We start from the raw sequence: 21,922 nt of genomic DNA, 5'->3' as shown, positions 1-21,922 counted from the left end.
TACCTTAACTTCATCCTCGTCCAGGTGCTTCACCACGTTTCTAGTTTGTCATTACCTTTATTTGTAACCTTTTTTGTATGTTCTTTTTTGATAGATTACGTTTTTTTTTTTGGCAAAAATGAGACGGTTCGCGAATTTGGTATTAATTTTCGTGTCTCACAATGTAGCTACCCCCTCCATAGTTTTAAAAATAGGATTTGATTTTTCAATCTTATTTATTCTAATCATTTTCCACCTTTATTTACGTTTTATTAGGCCATATATTTTTCATATTTTTCTACATTATATATATATATTTTTTCAAATCATTCATTTAACCGATTTTGTTTTTGAAATTTTGAAATTTCTAAATCTAGATTTTATTTTTGAAAATTTTGAACTTTAATTCACTATTTTATTTCCTAAAATTAAGCTAGAGTAAAAAGTTGTTTCGAGGGTATTTTTGCCAAAAAATTTAAGGGGTAATAGTAGGATAATTTAGCTATTTTGGTGGGAGGGTATATTTGTCTATATTAAATTCTAGTATTGAAGTATAACTGTCTCATAGCAATTTTTGTGATATTAGATACTTTTGGCCATTTTTCAAGTAGAACTATTTAATATACTCATTCCTCTAGTTGCCCCAAAAAAAAGAGAGAAAGCCAAATAGTGGGCCAAAAGCCCAAATTTAAGTTTGTCCTATTTTTTTTCATATATATGTGGTGGCCGTGAACCAAAACAAAAACTGGGCAGCTGTGAGTTTTGGTTAGAAGCACCTTTTTGGGAGATTTGTGTTGCAAATCAGAGGTAACGACTCAGGCATTGACAACACAGAAAGGGTAGGTCGATATCGATATTTTTGGGTAATTTGTTCTCGATTATTCTATGAGTTTTTCGTTTCTGCACATAAGGAATTATGTTAGATTGGTTAGAAGCTAGGGGTTTTTGTTGGGACCTATAGGGGATATTTTTGGAAAGAATTTATTGTAATTCAATTCTTGATAATATTAGTGAATTACCGACATCTAAGTGGAAGTGGAAGACTGGAGGTAGCCCTTAGTTGGTGAACTAGTATAATTTTGTTGTATAGTATTCCTATGTTTTACGGTTTCTTTCTTATTTGCATATTGTGATGTGTGTTTAGATATTCCTGTGGAAGGAGAAATTATTAAGGGGCATTAATTTTCCAACAAATTTGTTCGGGACTTGGTCTTGTAGAAACGGATACGTGTCGTTTGTCATATGCCTTCTTATGCTTATATTACAGATGTGTTTACCAAATCGCTTTCTTTGAAGGCCAAGCTCAATATTTTTGTGTTCCTCCCACATTGGCTTGAGGGAGTGTTAAGAGAGCCCATTATTAAAGTTATTGTTAAAACTAATTTTGTTTAAATAATTTTCTTCATTTGTAATTTCTGTTTAATTGCATATTCACAATATGGCTATAAAATAGGCTATTGCCGTTGTCATTATTGGTACCAGAAGTAAACAATTTTTGTGATCCTATTTCTTCTTTGTTTACTTTTTCTCTTTGTTGAGAATTTATGAGTCTTGTCTAACATGATTTTCCTATACGTTGTTTTAATATTGCTTTAAAATTTTCTGCTACGCCTGATGGCCCACCTAGAGGATCAGACATTCATGCATTCCCTCGCCGTGTCTAAATTGATACTTGACTCATTATATCTCCTCAACATTTGGTTCATCAATGTCAAAACCGACTTCTTTAGGGTTGTGTTAAACATAAACATGCATAATTCTGTTCTCGGGGATTAGGAAACTAGGGATGTTCACGGGTTGGGTTGGGTCGAGTTAAGGTATGTAGAACCCAACCCAACCCAAATTGATGGTCAACCCAACCCAACCCAACCCAAAAAATTCTGGTTGGGTTGTCGGTTTTCTTTTAATTATTAATTTACTTTTCTTTTGTTTATAACATAGACCAAAAAAATAAAAAAAAAATCAAAATCTTAATTTAAACACAAATTCAAAATGGATGGATGGATGAGATTGAGTTTTTAAAAATAAGAATTATCAATTTATTATATATATGTAATATTATATTATAAGTAATATATATATATATATAATAAAAAAAACATATATACTCGGGTCGGGTCGGATTGACCCAACATTTTCAAGGGTCAACCCGAGACCCGACCCAACCGGTCGGGTTGGGATTTTTCCAACCCAACCCAACCCAATGTTAGATTGAACCCAACCCAACCGGTTTCGGGTTGTCGGGTTCCCTGAACACCCCTATAGGAAACCATCTCTAAGATGTGATTGGAGTATCAATTTCAAAGTTCTGTTTTTAGAGTACAAGGTGACGTAGTAAAACTCACACATGTGTTTTATATGTTGAGAACCTATATAAATTATTTAATTTACACTACCCGTCAGTTTAAGTTTTTGAGTTGAGTGGTAATTTATTTATTCTTAACATGGTATTAGAACGGGAGTTCATGTGTGCGACCTTTATCTCTGACCAGACAGTTTATAAACCCCCTTAACATACAATATGAGTCTTCTTTGAGGAGTTATATCATTATTGATGACTAGCAATGCGAGAAGGCTAACGATTGCGTTCTGGAAGAGCCATCACATAAGTGACCTCATGATTGGTATTCTATTTGGGCGTTAGGGTTTATGATTGTTGTTCCCCGTTTATTAGATTGCACTACGCGATGAGCATAACGTGAGGTGAACTGTCACGTAACGAATTAGATATACCATATCAACTCAGTCATATTTCTGGTGAGATACCTAACAACAGTGTTAGCTGAGAGACTATTTAAACCTATACCAAAAATTTAGGGACTAAAAGTGCACGATTTTGAAACATCGGGACAACTAAAGTGACCTATATGTGAAAAATCAGGGACTACTTTTCCCTTTTGTTATTTATATCTGTATACTTTGATTTTAATATGGCTTGATCCATCTCCAGTGTTCACATGAAATAAATGTGGCTTTCATTCTATTGTGACAACACTAGCATGAATGATCTAATCCGAGCTCATCCCTACAATTTTTTGAGACAAAAAAATTTGGTCCTTGAAGTCTTAATATAGTGATTGTTTGGTCCTGGAGTTTCAAAAGAGACACCTTCGTCTGTAAATTTTGGAAAAATATTGTAAAGGGCATACTTAATTCATCTAAACAATGTTGATTGAATTTTGATGATGTGATTTTAACTTTAACTTACAAAAATATATTGTTTTTTGTGTTTACTCGACTGATGACATGATCTTTCCTTCTCTCTTCTCCTCCCGTTCTTTGTGGAGAACTTTGCTGCTCTGCTCATTATTGTGTCTAATAACGCTGAACCACCTACGTTGCTCCCTGACTGTCGCGCGCCCATTCCGACCCTTCTTCCAAATCCTTGATTAAGTGATGGACGATGAGATTAAAATATGAAAAAGTTATTTGTAGCACGTAGAAAGCAATCTTCTCAAGCTACTAAATCGAGAGATAAAAACCTTAAGCATTCAAATCAATTAGATCAACTTACTAAATAATGACTGAACCAATAACTAATTCGAGATGAGTTTCAAGGAGAAAATAAAAACATGATAAAGAGAGGTGGATAGAAGACAACCTCTCATTTAAGGAGAGCTACCCGAGTAGAACATGGAAATGTTTGTGTTTTCCAAAAGAGTTCAAAATTTTGTCTGTCCATCGCCATTAAATTTTAATGCCGAAAGAAAAATGCTTAACGTTCCTGTATAATTTCTCCTTAAAATTTGACGGCTACTCTCCACAAAACATAAAACTCAAATTTATATGAGTATGTGAAACCTTAAAATAAAAGTTTGGGTTTTTGACCCATTATTTGTTTTCACTTCTTCCTTTTTATTTATTTATTTTATTTTGTATCCAAAAATCCCAACAGCTATAACTTTGATACCACTTGTTGAGAAATTAACGGTCCTGTATAATTTCTCCTTCCACGTAAAATATTTATATACAACCACAATATGCAAATAAGGAAGAAAACTGTAAAACAAGAAACGACACAGCAAAATTATACTGATTCACCACTAAGAGCTATGTCCAGTTTTCCACTCAGATGTGACAATTCACTAATAATCTTTAAGAATTGGATACAAAACTCTCCAAAAAAATATCCCCTAGATCCCAACAAAGGCCCCTAGCTTCTAAGTATTTTAGACAATTAATATTTAGGTATAAGAATGAAAAACACAATAGAACAAGATACAATTACCCCAATAAAGACGATCTTGATCTCTCCCAATGTCTCTGTCAATACTCGAACTGCTGCCACAAAAACTGTTGCCAAAAACCCCAATTCAGCTGCCCCTAAAATTCTGACGGCTACTCTCCACCAAACATAAAACTCAAATTTATATTATTATGTGAAACCTAAAAATAAAGGTTTAGGCTTTTGACCCATTATTTATTTTCACTCCTTTCTTTTTATTTATTTATTTTATTTTGTATCCAACTCATAGGTAAATACACCTTGTTGTCTTGTCTTTGTCTTTGGCATTGTTAAGGTTTTACTTCACTGCATTTTGATTTTACCCATTTAAGAATCTAAGATAGATTTTTTGCCAAAGTGAGCATAGTTCAGCGATAATTGACATATACCTCCAACCATGTTGTGAGTTTGATCCCCCACCCCCACATGTTGAATTAAAAAAAAGATAAAAGGGATTTTTTTTCTTTACCTTTGTATTTATTTTTTCAAAATATATGTTTTTAGACTTGAATTTCTAAATATTTTTTCATTTACCCGTGTTTGGAACCCTTGATTTGCAAGGAATTGCAAATCATATTCATTTTTAAATCATTTTCGTTGTTTGGTGCGAAAAGAACCGGAAGAAATTTGAAATCACAGGTGATTTAAAATCAGTTTTTTGTCAAAAAATTTTCTGTTCCAAATAGGTCGGATTTGGAATTAAAACGTAGGAAGTTCTAAATTTACCGTATTTTTAAGAGAAAAAATATATTTTCCATTTCTAAAATTATTATTCAAATTATTCTACCCTACACCCATATAATTATTCTTTTGAATATTTTTCTAAGCAAATTGTCAAGAATACTACAAATTTTTTTTTCTTTTTTATCTTTTGCCTTTCTACCTACATCTCTTTTGATCATCATTCAGTCAAAATCCAAGTTGATTTCTTATTTTGCTTGATGGTCTCGATCAATTTTATTTTCTTTTTATTTCAATTTTTATAACACTAATTAGGAGGATTTACAAAGAGAGAAGTAGTTTGGTACATTTAAAATTTTTTCTTTCATTTTTTTAAACTATCTTCATATATATATATATATATATATGGTTGAAGAATTGTTTCGTAATTCTTTGGTTATGTTATTGTGTTTTAGTATGACATTTGTTATATTCGTTTTTTTTAATAACGAAGTATGAACACAACAGTCAAAAGAAAATAAATGAAAAATATGAGGGAAAGTGGGTTAATGGTTTAAGTTTTGTTTAGTTATAAACAATGTTTATTAAACATATTGATTATTTGTTTTGATTTAAATATATATATTTCAATTCAATAGAAATATTTACAAATATTTTTTGCTTTAAAAAAAAATTTAATTGAAAGTTTTAATTTATTAAGTTTATTTGATTAAATGATTATTTTCATATTATATTATTATTAATATAATATTACAAAATTACAATGGCATAATAGTTAAATGATATACTTTCTTTTCAATTCTCGTGAACGTCTAAACAAGAAATTTTAATTTCAATTATTTAAAATCAATTTGGTTCCAAACACAACGAAAAATTCAAAATCATTTCCATTATTTAAAATCTTGGAATTTGAAATCATTTCCTACCAATTCCAAACGCCAAACGGAGCATTAATCTCTTATCTAAAAAGTTTTTTTCTAGTCTTCTTGTTTTATATCTTTTTAATTTAATTCATTATTGATAAATATTAAAATTAATTAATGATAAACTTATTTGAAATGATTTAGAGTGAATGGCAAAACTTAGAATAGGAGAAATGTTAGGTAAGATATGAAAGTTTTTAATTTCATCTCTAAATTTCTAGGTAAATGGTAGAAACTTTTCAAGTTTTATTTTCTTGATAATATTTTTTCTCCTCTAATTAACTTCTGTCAATTGACCAAGTTTATCATGTATTATAGTGAGAGGAAAAATGTTAAAACGTCAGATATTTAAATGAAAAAGTTTGAAACTTTTCAAGTTTTATTTATTTATTTATTTATTTTGAAAAATGCACTTTCAAACTTCAAAGATAAAATAAAATATTTTTACTCAGATAAATGGTTTATATGGAAAGTTTAACTAAAATCATAATAAGAGAAAATAAGCTCATAAAATCGTCTATAAATAATAGTTTATTATAAATATTATATTAATATAAACGTTCATTACTGATCTATAAGTTGCATTATTCCAACTTAAGTATAATTTAATTAGTTAAAAATTAGTTAAAGTATATATCATTGATTAAAATGAAAAGATTAAGTGCTAAAGTGAGTATAGCTCAATGGTAATTGATATATATCTTGAAGCAAGAAGTTCTGATGTATTAATAAGTTTAATACTACATTACTTTTCACAGACTATCAAACTCTCTTCAGTGCAAATCATCAAACAAAAGTTAGTTTCGAATTTTGCTTTTATCTAGCTTAGGTAACTTTCTTTATTCTAATAGTTTTCTTTATTTTAATAACTATAATCTAAATCACATTTTTGCATCATCATCTTAGTAAACTCTAGGTCTGGTTTTCTTATGGTGTATTTAATTTTCTTTCTAATTCAATTATTGTTTGGTGTTTATGGTTTTTTTTTTTTCAGATTTTTCTTATTTCCTCATTTTGCTTTTGTTTTTTAGTACTTCCTGTCGTAAAATAACTATGATTAAAAAAAAAAAAGAAACATTTGCTGCTAAATTGAGATGACAAAGGATTTTCATGTGTGTTTTTGGTAAGATTTTTTTTTTCGTTTTTGTTTTAGTTTTATTGTTCATTCAAAAAAAAAAAAATCAAACAATCTCTCTTTTTTAGTTTCCTTTTTAGTGCTTTGATGGGATATTAAAGTTTTTGGTTTTTTATTTTAAATTCCGTTTTTTTTCTGTGAGGAGGTGTGGGAAAAGATATTAAGCTTAAAATTGTTTGTGATGATATTTTTAGTATTGGAATCTCTCTAGAATTTATTTTAGAGTTTTGCTTGAGATGACTTCTAGAGTATGACTAATTTTATTAACATACCATAAATATTAAAAATGAGGGGTGATGTGTTTTTAATACATATAATAAGTACATGAAAATAAAAAGGAAGGTTGTTAGGTTTTTTTCAATATAATAAATATGTTTATCTCTATTTTAGTTTAATTTAAATAATATAATCATAATTGTATTTATTATTTAATGTTTCAGTTGACATAGCATTAGTACATATATCATGAGAAATTTGGTGCAAAATAGACGAAATGTAGTTGGTATAGTAATAATTTGTATTGGTTATGTCGTTGCAATATTAGAAATAATTTATCAAAATATAAATTACATTCCAAGATCTCCATCTGAGCCTAGACTAGAAAGAGAAGAAGTAAGATATTTATTGATGCGATTTATTTCAAATGAAGAACACAGTAGAGATATCTTACAAATGAGTCCATTAGCATTTAGAAGATTAGTTGCGTATGTTTGGAGGTTGAAAATCGTATTGCCACGTGGAGGACAGAAACTTTAGAGGTCTTCCCTTTGTTAGCCGACCTGAAGTGGCAGACCTGAAGATCTTCCTTTTGGTGGCCCACCTGAAGTGGCAGACCTAAAGAGCTCCACTGAGGGCCGACCTGAAGAGCCTTGCCTGATGGCCGACCTGAAGAGCTCCCCTGAGGGTCGACCTGAAGGCCTTGCCTAATGGCCGACCTGAGGCCTTCCTAAAGGCCAACCTGAGGCCTTCTTAAAGGCCGATCTGAAGGTCTTCCCTGAAGATCATTCAAGGGAGGAACGACCTTCCATACTTAGCCAAATTCCAGATGATAGAGTATGAACTGGAATAGCTACTCCCGACAGGCCGACCTTGGTCCCGACATGCTCAACCGATAGTCGGATTCCTTGTCGGGTACCTCAGCCTATAAATAGGGCACTTCACTCTTCAATCAGGTATCGTATTCTAGCTCGGCCTCCAAACTAAGGTCGAACTCAAAACTGACTTGAGCGTCGGAGTGTTTGTTCCCTTGTGCAGGTCTTTCCTCGACAAGTGGTCTTTCAGCTCATTCCTGACACCAGCTCATCCTAGTCAGCCGACCTTAACCCTTTGAGCTGGTCATCCCTTTCCAAGGAAACTCAAGCTCTTCTCATGGTCATACCTGAAGCAGGTCATGCTCTTCCCGTGGTGATACCTGAAAAGCAGGTCATGCTCTCCCGACGGTCATACCTGGAGCAGGTCGAGCTCTTCCCTGTGGCCGACCTTGACCAGGTCATACCCCGTCACATTTTTTGCATAAATAGCGTACTTGAGGGTACAAGATACATTAAAGATAGCCAATATAGTTCTATAGAAGAACACAAGAAGCCAAAGTTTTTACATATTTTAGCTCATAATGTGAAAAACAGAACAATTAGCTTTTTCTTTCATCGATCAAGTAAAATTGAGTTGACATTTTGAACAAGTTATAAAGGCAGTGATATCTTTGGAAAAAGAATATCTAGTTTAACCAAATGAGACTTCAATTCCTCGTAAAATTCAAAATAGCAGAAGACTTTTTCCATATTTTAAGGTAAATACTCTAAACTAAATGTCTCAATTTTTTAAATATATAATTCATATTATGATGGAACTTTAGACATGCACAGCGAAAGCTAAGGATCATAATACACTTAATGAAGCAATTTAACTATAATAAGCATGCTAGAAAATATGATGAAAAAGGTAAAGAGGGAGTGATTAACTTTATACCTTTGAAGACCTCAACTATAACTTCTTCTCCTAACTCAATGGGACCACCAACGACAAATCCATGCTATCCTCGGATTGATGAACACAGTTGTGGGATCGAATTATGAGTGGAAGCAAAGGGAAAGCATTAATGGCTAGGAGAAAACAATAGAAATTTGAGTGGAAAAATTCTGCACTTATACAAGGAAGCATTAGCCTTCTCCAAGTGATCTTCATCACCTATATAAAGACCAAATACATGCAAGGACAAGACTTGCATGCCTTCCAGTTTAAACCCACTAGCATGTAAAAGATAGGTGTCATTGTCTTGAAGAAACACTTCAAAAACCACTAGTTAGTAGGAAAATCCAACTTTGTAAATAAAACTTTTATAAAACTAATTTTTTATAAAAACAAAAATTGAAATATCAATTTTCTATTAAAACAAACACCAAGCCAAATTAATATCTCATATTAATTGGTATTTGACACCTAAGCTTGATTACCACTATTCTAGCTTTGTATTTTTCTATCGTGCCATCTAGTCTCATTTTTCTTTTAAAGATCCATTTACACCTAATAGGTTTATTTCCTGCAGGTAATTCTATCAATTCCTAAGTTTGATTCATAAATATATGGTGTCTAGTTCAATTTTAAAAGCTTCTTTCCATATGCTAGAATCTAAGGCATTTATAGCTTCTTGGTCTGTTTTAGGGTCCTCGTCTATCAAATACATACAAGCGAATTGATCATCTATTCTATCAAAGTTTTCTACTAGATAGGAAGTTAGGAAGTCAAGACCGAAGCTTTTACTAACTTTTTGCATTTTACTTCTCTTAGGTTCAGAATCTATTGCATTATTGGATCTCGGTCCAAGGTCTATCATATCAATAGAAGTGGAGGGCAATCACATGCATGCAGTTTTTGAAATACCACTAGATTCACCACCAGTTCTAATCATAGGGAAGATATTTCAAAAAATATTCATCTCTATATTCACATATTGATTTATCATTGAAGCTCATGAACCTATATGCAAAACTATTTTGAGCATAACCAATGAAAACACAATCAAAAGTTTTAGATCCAACCGTTGGTTTTCTAAATGCTGGATATGTCACCTTTGCCAAGCACCCCCACACCTTCAAGTAGCTCAGGTTTGACGAATACCCCTTCTAAAGCTCGTATGGTGTCTTATCCAGCTTTTTGTTAGGGACCCTGTTTAGAATAAGACAGGCAGAAAGTGCAGCTTCCCCCCACATATCATCAGATAGACCAGAACTTAATAGCATGACATTTATCATCTTTTTTAAAGTTCTATTTTTCCGTTCAGCTATTCCATTATGTTGAGGTGAATATAGAGCAGTAAATTCATGTATAATCCCACTTGATTCACAAAAAAACTCTAAGCGAATTATCACTATATTCACCACCCTTATATGATCTTATCCTTTTTATCTTTCTGTCTAATTGGTTTTCTACCTCAGCTTTGAATTTTAAAAACATACTACTAGCTTCATCTTTAGATTTTAGGAGATATATTTTCGTATATCTAGAAAATCATTAACAAAAGAAATATAGTAATTTTTTCCACCTCTGCTAGTTGTATTTTTGAAATCCGGTCAATCAGAATGAATTAATTCGAGGAGTTCAGTACACCTTGCAGTGACACATTTACAAGGTTTTTAGCAAACTTTACTTCTACATAGATAGGACACTTTGCAGTTTCAGGCAAATCAGAAGAATTAATTAAATTTAAAGTTCTAAGCCTTTTAATCGATGCAATATTCATATGCTTTAATCTACCATGCCACACATCAAGAGACTCAACGATGAAAGTAGAACTGTAATTAATTTCATTTGAAGAAGTGATGTTGAGAACAAACAAACAAACTATCTGTAAGATAGCCCTTACCAACAAAGTCACCATTTTTTGTGATGATAACCTTGTCGACCTCAAACACAATATTAAGTCCGGTTCGGTTCAACAGACCTCCTGACACCAAATTCCTACGCAGGGAAGGAACATAAAACACATTACTTAATGATAAAGTTTTGCTAGACGTGAGTTTCAAGAGAACCTTCCCTTTCCCAAGTATTCCAGCTGTGGCCGAATTCCCCATAAAAACACATTCGCCATCAGGGAAGTCCTGAAAGTCGTGGAAGAGGTCACGATTCGAGCAGAAATGTCTAGACACTCATGTGTCAAGAATCTAGTCGAATTTGTTCTCCACCAGATTTGCTTCCACAACCACAGCGGCAATGATATCATCCGTCTCTACAAGGTTGGCTTGTGGAGTAGTCCTTTGATCTTTTCTATCTTTCCTCTAGGTGCACTGATAGGATTTGTGCCCGAGTTTTCCTCAGACATAGCATACTAGTTTCAATTTCTCGATTCTTCCGCCAGTATTTTTGGGTTGGAGACTTTTGTTCTTTTGAGCTCTATCCCTTGCAATTTGCTTCCTCTTGTTTTTTAACCTGTCTTTGAAAGCACTAGAAGATTCAACTAAATTAGCTTTAGCTGAATTTAGGGATTGAGAAGAGAGCTTATCCTTTAGCCTGTTGGCTTCCTCCGTGCTCACATGACTGATAAGCTCTTATAGAGTTAGGTCCTTCTTATGTTTCAGGTGGTTACGATAATCACTCCAGGAAGGAGGAAATTTCTTGAGCAACACATTGGCCTGAAGAATCTAGCACATCTCCATGCCTTCAAACAGCACACTTGCCACTAGGTTCTCGTACTCATGAACTTGATCCATCACCGGTTTGTCGTCTGGCATTTGAAATTGCAGTAATTTACTAAGGACGTACTTTCTCCTACTTGTATCATCCCCGCCATATCTAGACTCTAATGTGTCCCAAATGACCTTTGTAGATTTTTGGACTACAAAGAGATAAAAAAAAAGAGTCATTCATATGGTTGAGAAGATGACCATAGACAAGGACTGCATCCCGACCGCATCACCATTTAGTTCTAAGCTACTTAAAAGAGGCATCCCCCTGCATCCCTTGCGACCCGGTCGCATCACCGTCACACGAGTGCTTCCTAGTAAAGTAACTAGGAGGTCACAGTCGAATATTGCTCCAAGTCAAGCACGCTTAACTTTGGAGTTCTTACGATTGAGTTACCGAAAAGGAAGATACACCTTGTTAGTATAGGTAGTGACTATTAATTCTTTTAAGCCTTTCTTAACCATTCTGAGCTGAATGGTATCAGAGCAGAACCTCTCCCAGTAAGATGTGGTTCGAGGACGAACCAAGGCGGAAGCTGGTGGGCATGTGACGCCCGACTAGAGAGGAGGGGTACATGAATGAACCGATACCACATCCGAATGAGAGGGATCATGAGATCATGGAAGAATGTTCAAGAAAGGCTTAAAAGAATTTATAGTCACTACCTATACTAACAAAATGCACATTCCTTTTCGGTAACCCAATCGTAAGAACTCCAAAGTTAAGCGTGCTTGACCTGGAGCAATCTTCGGCTTGGTGACCTTCGTACACTCGTCGGAATGAGAGTGGAATCAATCTCGTGCTCAGTTTAAGGTGGTGGAAAGATAGAAAATAGTATAATGGAGGGATAGCATATGAGAGATGATGGGATGAATTGGGATGATTGATTTGGAAGGAAAATGACCCATATTTATACTAAGGGAGTGGCCAAAATAGATTTTGAATTTAAAAAATAAAAAATCCACAAAAAGTTTGGGCCATCCATGTGTCATTTGGCCACTTTCTTCTCCTTTGACTTCCACAACATATGCTAAACCATCCACATTTCCTTGAAGTGTTCCAATTCAATTGTCATTCTCAATACCCATAACCTAAAGTAGTCTCCTATAAGAGAGCTTATGTATGCCTAAAGGAAGAGCTATCACAAAATAGCTCCGCACGACCTAAACGTGGCTCCATAAAGGAGCTCACATATGGGCTAAAAGATGAGCTATCACGAAATAGCTCTCATGGCCTCAACGTCGGCTCTCATGAGAGGGCTCACCTACGCTTAAAGGAGAAGCTATCACGAAACAGCTCCCACGCCCTAAACGTCAACTCCCATGAGAGCTCACGTACACTTAAAGGAAGAGCTATCACGAAACAACTTTGCACGACCTAAATGATGTCGGCTCTTATGAGAGAGCTCACGTATGCCTAAAGGAAGTGTTATCATGAAATAGCTCACCACACCTAAATGTAAGCTTCCATTGGAGAGTTCACGTCTGTTTAAATTAAGACATATCACGAAATAGCTCACTACGACATGCTAACAATTTGTGAACGACCTTGAGTCAAGCTTAGAGGAAGGCCATCCCCTGATCAAAACTTATGAGTTGACCCTCTCTCCCCATGGGCATAGCTCAAACTTGAAAGTGGGACCAATGTTAGGTGATGAAAAATGACATGACATGTGGACCAATAGGCTGAGGTATGTGAAGCCTTAGACCCATTTTTGAAGAGTAATACCTCGACCTTAATTTATAGTTTGGTCAAGGATATAATTCGGCGAAGGAAATAGCTCTGTCGAGGATACAGCCCTGCTAAGAGTACGTCACAAGTAATATAGAAAGAAGTAAAGTATTGTCTCCCAGAGAATCAATGATTACTAATTACCAAATTCTCCGCTTCAATTTTATCTGAATGTCGAATATTTAATAGTGATGAAATGAAGTAATTGTAAATGAAACTAGTTCAATAACAAAATAAAATAACAAAACTATCAAGAATCAAGAGTAAATTCAAGCGGATTAAACTCTAGAGCATGATTAACAAAACTATCAAGAATCAAGAGTAAATTCAAGCGGATTAAACTCTAGAGCATGACTTCACCGATATCGCCAACTCTTCCTACTACTTTATTCGAAATTTTTCTAAACAATGGTTGTTGGCGGATTCTACCCTATTGACTCGATATTCTTTCTCAAGGAATAATGATTTTCTTCAGAAAGTAGAGTATCTATATCTTTACGATTACTCCAGCAATTCAAATAGTTAAGCACATAGAACCCAAAAAATATACCACAAAATTCACAAGAATATCTATATCTCTTCTTTAATTTTGGAGAACTATTCAAATCTAGTCAACAATATTGTTTCTCAACCTTGATTTATAACAAGGATTCAATGTAAAGAATGGTCAAATCTAAACAATGCATTGAGAATAGAAAAAGTTCTCACAACCAACAAGATTAGAAAGAAAATCAAATAAAGAATTTAGAAGAATAAGGTTTGATAATGCTACGTCATTGCCTAGAAAATGTATTTAATTCATGCTTGAATCCAAAAAGAAAATTCCAATCAACATCATTGAAGGAAGTTGAAGCTAAAGGAGAGAAAGAAGAAGAGAAAGAAAACAAATCTGACGATCTTTCGAGCCTCCGTTCTTCGCGTTCCTCCCAATCTTCTCAAAATTCCAACTTTTCTCTCTAAAAAATTCACTTTTCATCTAAAATCCCTCTGTTTTTCCTCCCTTGTAGCTAGGACTAAAATGAGATATTTAACAAAATTATGTCGACAACGCCTAGTTAGGCACCCCAACATTCTGCCATTTTGTCAATTTTCGACGTCAAGCCAAATTCCAGTGCATCCAATGCACTGGAATTTGGCTTGATGTCGAAAATGCACTGGAATTTGGCTGATGCACTGGAATTTGGCTTGCTTTTGCTTCTTTATTTGCTCTTTTTCTCATTTTCTTCAACTCAAGCCCTACAAAAGAAAGAAATACTAAAGACGATTAAACTATCCAAAGAAAATTTTCGTAAAAACTATCAAATAACTCAAAAAACACCATAAATTATTAGACCCAAAATTCAATTATTAATAGCTCGATCAAGGAAATAACTATGCCAAGAATATAACTCTACCAAGGATATAGCTCAGCCATCTTCTGATTCAAATCTAAATATAACTACATCACCATTCATAACTGATTTCCAACTGTTACTCAACTTCTAACTCGCCACTATCATTGAATTCACTTAGTGATTCACGTGTTGTGATAAGTGGCTGACTAAGTGGGACCCACTTCTAAGCTCGTATAAATACTAAGGGTTAACTCCTTACGCAGGTATGCAATTCTAATTAGCTCGTATCGAGAGCTAATTAGAATTGAATTCTTTGTCCTAACACAGTTTCTTTTTTTAATTATTATTTAATCGAAATTTGAATTCCTTTTTAAACTTGATACTAACCTACACCTATGTAACTGTAAATACTTGTTCATGGAGGCATAGAATTATTATGTAAAGAGACAAAAAGCATGATATTTAATGGTAGGTAAATTATTTCGTCTAAGACAAATCAAGATCCCACATCCACTGCTATAAAATATGAAGTAAACTACAATTATATTGCTTTTAAAATCTCCAACAACGTAACGTTTTTTTAGTATTACAAATACGAGAGATAGATATTTGAATCTCCAACTTCAAGAGGAAAGAGTAGATGAAATTTTATTTTTGATTTATGTTCATGTATTAATTTTAATGATAACAACGGAAGATATACATAATTAAAAGTTTAGAGATCATATGATTCATTTTTTAAATGCATCCGCAAGATAGATGAATGCTGAAAGTGCTTAGACCTCAATTATCAGATATCTTCTCTCTCAAGCTGGAAATGAACTGATCAATGTTCTTCATGGAACTGCCACCTTCTCCAAGTGCTTGCAGGACAACTTGTTTCCATCTCAAAGCATTCTCTTTGAACTCTATGGCTCTGTCTCCCTCCATCACTGTTCCAATACAAGCTTTGATCTCTTCCTTCCCCACAATCCCATCCTCACCCACCTTCACTCTCACGCCAACCTTCCAAACATCCTCGACGTACTTGGCGATCGTCGGTTGATCCGTCCACTGCGGCATGGTCACCATTGGCACGCCCAAGCACAAGGTCTCCAGCGTCGAGTTCCACCCGCAATGCGTGAAGAAGCACCCAACGGCTTCGTTCGACAACACTTCTATTTGGGAACACCATTTCAAAATCAATCCCTTCTCCGCTACAAAGCCTTTCGGAATCTTCCACTCTTCTGATTCCCTAACCACCCAGATGAAGAAGTAGTTGCTCTCGATTAATCCGACTGCAAGCTCTACCATTTGAATTATGCTCATGTTGGCCAAGCTGCCGAATGACATGTACACGACGGAGCCTTTTGGTTTGGTTTCGAGCCATTTGGTTGTGGAAGATGCCTCCTCAGGCTTGATTGAGAAGAGATTCAGCTCATATTTCTTGTCATTTTCGTTATGGTTGTCTATGTAGAAAGATGGAATTGTTGGCCCTATTGTCAATGTGGGACCAATTTTTGACATTTCTTCCACCGCCTGTAATTTTATCCACACGTTATGTTTAAAAATGAAGGAAATAGTATAGAGTAGATTGTATAATATCTTTAGAAGTATGATAGTTTTATTCATATTGCCAAAATCATATCCATTTGACAATTGATTGATGAGTGCAGCGAAAATCGTGCATTCAAGACCCGATTTCATTTAGAGTTAAAAAAGCTTCAAAATTATATGGTTAAAAAATACATTCGATCCCTCTATTTTGCTATATATAGTAACGATTTAGTCCCACAAATTTTAGTAGGTAACAATTTACTTTTAAATTATTAATAATTTAATCTCTGAACTTTAGTACGTAATAATTTAGTGTCTGTAATTTAAAATTTGTAACAATTTAGTTCATACTGTAAAAAATTCTTTATCAAAATTAAGTATTAAGATAAAAAAATATTTGATAGGTCAATGATCTATTAGATATAAAATAAACAATTTAGACGTAATAAACCTATTTAAGATTCATGGGCATTATGATAGTTTTAGTATAGGAACTTCTTAGATATTAAAATTAAAGTTGAAAGACTAAACTTGTAATTTAGCGGTAATCAATCAATATCTATCTTTTTTAAGAATTACGATTCAACTTAGTATGGTTCTGCAAATTAAAATACTTAGGTCCTACATCATGAGTTTGAATCTAAAAAATATATTAATCGGTTAACATGTATCTTCTTATGGATTACTACTGAACTTTTGATAAATAAGTGAGAGAAAGGCAGAGAGAGAGAGAGATTTGTTTTTTTCTTTTCCTTAAAAAAGGGTTAGAAATGGGAAGGGAAAAATCAGAAAAAAAACTGGCAGAGGAAGAGGCGGACCTGAGGCTCGAGCTCGTAGATAGAGTTGACGATGAACCAATCAGCTTTGTGCACATTTAACCACTGATTCAACACCAAATGGAAGTACTGTGGATAAGACCCACCAACGTAAATGAACGACGGCATCTCCGCCGGCAGAAGCGGAGGCAACCCAGGGACCGACGACGACTCCTCCGAAATCGGCACCTTCAGCAACCCCTTATGAACGCAGTAGTAAATTAAGTTGACGGCGGACGGCTGCGTGAAGAACGGCGCCGCCGCCAAACCAAACTCCTTGGCCACGTCCAGAGCCCAAGGCATGAACGAGTCGTACACCACGCCGTGGATGGCCCGGCCGGAGCTCTGGCGGCGGCGGAGGAGCTCGGTCAGGGTTCTGGAGCCGGCCTTCTCCACTTGGGCCAGGTAGTCCTCGATGCTGCTGGCCGCGGCGAAGCCACCGTCGTCGAAGCCGTCGGAGATGGTGTCCCACTCGACGGAGCCGCCGCTGCCGGTGCCGGATCGGGGTCCGAAGGTGTTGAAGATGAAGGCGGTGACAGCGACGGTGGTGGCGACTCCTTTGGAGGCCAAGCGGTTGCAGAATTGGAGCATAGGGTTGACATGGCCTTGGGTTGGGTATGGAATTACCAATACATGAACCTTTTTTCCTCTCTCCTCCATCTCTCTCTCTCACTCTAAGATTTTTGTGGACTATTAAACAAACTCTCTCCTTTGGCTCTTTTTCATCACATATATATGTGCACCCTGCACTCAAATTAAATTCATGTTCAACGAAATGGGTTTTTTGGGTTGACTACTTTAGTTAACGGTGAAAGCTAACCCTTTTGTTCCAAATTAAAGAATTCGAAATAAATCAAATCTCTCAAAATCGGATTCAAAGTTCAAACCTACTACCAATCCATTAACACCTTATCGCTTTATTATCGAACTACTAATGAACAACAGGAAATTAGGTCTTATAGAATTCAATTCCTATTCCCAACGCCCATGATTAATATGAGTTCGAGGTTTCCTTCGTAATTTTCGAAACTTCTTCGTAGTGGCTCCATTCCATACCTTAGAGAACTTTAAAGTGGCTCTATTTCATTATTTTCCATCTATATCCCAATTCTATTCATTTAATATTCCTTGGTGTCATTGAGATAAGAGAGATGTCGTTTCTAATCTATCTATTTCTATTTCTATATATATGGATGGAAAATTAAAAAATCATCACATAATAATCCAAAAATTACAATAGAAAAAAAAAAGAGGTTTGTGATGATTTTTCAAATCTTTTATACTAGATAATCTAGCCCTTATTAACTTATCTTTCCTTCCCATTTTTCATCCAATCTCCCTCATTTCTCCTCCGTCTCGGTCTCTCTTTTCCAACCTTATTCTTCTGGTCCCTCTTCTCTCTCTTCCCAATATTTCTAAATGATTTGCATATGAAATAGAGGAAAGAAATACAATTTTCCGTTTATGGATTTTCCATAACTTTCTCTCACTCTTCTTCTCCTCCAAAATAAAATTTACAGATTTTAACTTTCTATTTCTCTCTCATCTTCTCTCTCCTCTCCCTAAAAATGAAACTTTCTAGAATTCCAAAACACCCTCTCTATCCGAAAATGAAATATTTTGATTTTTCAAAACTTTTCCTCCCTCTCTCTTCTCTCTCTTCCCAAAATGAAATTTTCTTCCCTCCTTTCCAATTTTCTAGATTTTCTTAATTTTCAACCAAAAAAAGTAACACAAATTTTTTTTTTCTTGGGCTTTAGATTACAAAGAAGATAGATGATTACAAAGAAATACTTACACATCTCGTCCGAAATTGTCCAAAAATTGATCATTCTCTGACGATTGGATTTCAAGGAAAGATAGATAGGTGGGTCTCGATCAATCGTCCTGACGCTATTAATCGGAAGTGGCACACGAAAGCAGTTGAGGAAACAAAGAGCGGCAAAGAAGAGAGAGATCGAGAATCCGACCAAGACCGAGAGCGAGAGTAGAGAAAGACCACTGGAAGCGAGAACGAGAGGGAAGACAGTCGAGAGCGAAAGCAAAGGAAAATGCCCTCGAGAGAGGAAAGAGAGAGAAAAAGCAGAAGAATACCGAAATTAATGCTCTATTTGCCGTCTAGAATCGGGCATAAAATTATTTCAAATTCTTTAGATTTTAAATTATGGAAATGATTATAAATTCTTGATTCCATTTGTAACCAAATTGATTCTAAATTATTGAAATTAAAATTTATTGTTGAGATGTTCCTGAAAAATAAAAACAAAATATTACTATTAAGCATTTAATATTTGGAACCATATTATATTATTAATAATATAATATTTTAATATCAAATAGTAATTTCAATCCTAAAAAGAAATAATAATAATTTAACCAAATTAACTTAATAAAATTAAACTTACCATCTCATCTTTATTTTAAAAAATAAAATTAAAAAATTACAAATATCTTTATTCAAATATTAAAAACAAAAACAAAAACCTTGAAATATCCAACATTTGGTAAGTCTAAACTAAATAAATAAATAAATTGTTGTTGTCATCTTCCAATATAATCCTTCTTTGTGCATGACTTTTGAATGGCAAAAAAAAATGTCTATGTTATTATCATATCAGATAAATGAAACTAGAAGTCTCAGATATCATATTGGATGAAATCCTCATTTTCAATAACTCATTGAATACATATTCAATCTTATAAAGGCATCGATTATGCTCTCCTAACCATAGCATTTACCTCTTGCAACATCACTCCCTATTAATTAAATAATATTAAATTTTGTTAAAATACTTTCACATATTTAAAAATTAGTCAAACTGTAATTAAAATATATAAGTATAAAGTACTACAGCTACTTTTTCCACAGAATTTGTAAGCATCTCTAATTTTTCTCCAATTAAATCAACTACAGGTGACTTCTTCTTATTGCGATTAGAAACAGATGAAGATACATATTCATAAAACCGTTCTCACAAAAACTTTCTAGATGAATTTCCTCTCATGTCATCATGTCATCTATATCATTGATATTCACGGATTCATATCTTTGTCAATGACATACATCATCTTTTGCACTTTCTGCAAATGTTCCAATTACTCTCTTTCTCAAAAAGTTATTTTTAAGATATCAAAGTTGTAAAATTGGCTTTCCTCGAACTTTTTGAGCTTTTGGATGAGACTCTCATATAACAAATAAAACAAATTTATAAGAAAAGTTAATATTTTTATAAGAAAAAAAACATACAAGTAGTAAATATCTAGACCAAAACCTCTTATATGGGTTACTCTGCTTCCATTGTTTATGAGATGCTATTCCAAGTAAAGCTACTACTAGGTCTAAAAACTTCAAATCCAATAGCTATTTTTTCTTTCAAAGTCTGCAGATGATTAATGATGTTATCCTTGGATAAATCCATTTTAAACTTTGAGTTTAAGGCTTCAATTGCAATTTGGTACGCATCATTTGTTAAATTTTTTTTGTAGGTTTTTAGCCTCCCACTTTCTGCTCTATCTGTATTTGTCCAATATCATATTTCACTGGCTGATATATATTTTTGGAAGTATGATAGATGTTACAATTACACTCCTAGACTTTCAATTGTAAAAATAAACACTTAAACTTTTCTAAATGATTAAATTAGACTTTAAACTTTTAAATTTTAGAATCAAACCCTTAAACTTGTATAAGTGAGAAAATATCCCGCCTAAACCTTCAATTATAAAAATTAAATGGTTAAACTTAAAAAAAAAAAAATTTTGACTCATTCCATTCGGTTGCATATCAAATTTTCATCGTTTGAAGGTATGTCAAAGTAACTCGGGGATGAGAAAAATTTTTGGACCCCAGAATATTGGAAATTCCAGATTTCTTATATGCAATTTGAAAATCGAAAGCCCTTTCTTTTCTTCTCATGCTCCATCAATTTCCCACATTTGCGTTTTCACCATTGTTGAAATTTATTTTCCTCCTCCCCTGTTTTTATTTGCACTAAACCAAAGCAAGTAACTGAGAAAATAAAATAACAGTAAGAATAGAGCAAGTAGAAGAAGTCAATAAATGGCCGGTAGGGAAATACGGCACAATCGGGTTTGGCGGTGGGTAACTACCGTACAGAGGCGACGGCAGGGAAAAGCAGGTGCCGGAGTTGGGCGGAGAAGGCGGCCGTGGGCAGTTCATGGGAGGAGGAGGGGAAGGCAGAGGTGACGACGAAGAGAGATACTGGTAGTTGGGATTCTCACAAGGCTGAAGATTCGTGTTAAGGGTGTCAAAAGAGACCACAAATGGCCGGAAAAATTAGCGGAAACTAGATTCGAGAGGGAGAAGGAATTTAAGTTTTAAAATTGAAAATTCAAGGTTTCAAATTTTTCTAAAAGTTAAAAAGGGTTTAATTTTTAAACTCAAAAATTTAGGAGTCTAATTTTATCATTTATGAAAGTTTAGGGGTTTATTTTTTATCATTGAAAGTTTAGAGGTGTAATTGTAACATCTACCCTACTTCAGGAGTGGTTTATGTAATTTACCTTATATTTGTTATCATTCACGGTTTTCATGATCTCATCTAATAATAGAAAAATATAAGTATAATAAGATGTTTAAATTTTATTATAAGTAATAAAATGTTATAAAGTAGCCATAAAAAACAATTACAATAAAATAAATAAATCTCTAATAATCAAATAAATCATCTTGTCATATATGAGGTGTAATTGAATCTTGAATTTGTTCATCTGTTTGTCCATCATTAGTTAAACTTACTGGACCAATGTCTATTTCACTATCCCTAATATCATTATCCAACTTATGCAATTAGTCTCCAGAATCAAAATTCATAAGAAAATTATGTATAATACAACACGCTATAATTATACCGGTTTGTGTC

General features: G+C 33.9%; 1 protein-coding gene across 1 annotated transcript; it reads right to left on the bottom strand.

Annotated features, from left to right (window-relative positions):
* Positions 1 to 15,310: 15,310 nt before the first annotated feature.
* On the bottom strand, positions 15,311 to 19,146 carry UGT74F2 (UDP-glucosyltransferase 74F2). Its single transcript, XM_088123418.1, has 3 exons — positions 18,838 to 19,146; positions 17,043 to 17,783; positions 15,311 to 16,206 (listed from the first exon to the last, which is right to left on the bottom strand). Exons 2-3 carry the CDS (start codon positions 17,697 to 17,699, stop codon positions 15,472 to 15,474), a joined length of 1,392 nt encoding a protein of 463 aa, XP_087979544.1. The 5' UTR covers positions 17,700 to 17,783; positions 18,838 to 19,146; the 3' UTR covers positions 15,311 to 15,471.
* Between the last annotated feature and the right edge of the window lie 2,776 nt (positions 19,147 to 21,922).

Source organism: Momordica charantia (assembly GCF_013281855.1).
Source record: "Momordica charantia cultivar OHB3-1 chromosome 4 unlocalized genomic scaffold, Mcharantia_2.0 BLBB01000004.1, whole genome shotgun sequence".
Taxonomy (NCBI): Eukaryota; Viridiplantae; Streptophyta; class Magnoliopsida; order Cucurbitales; family Cucurbitaceae; genus Momordica; species Momordica charantia.
This window is presented reverse-complemented; position numbering and strand designations above follow the sequence as displayed.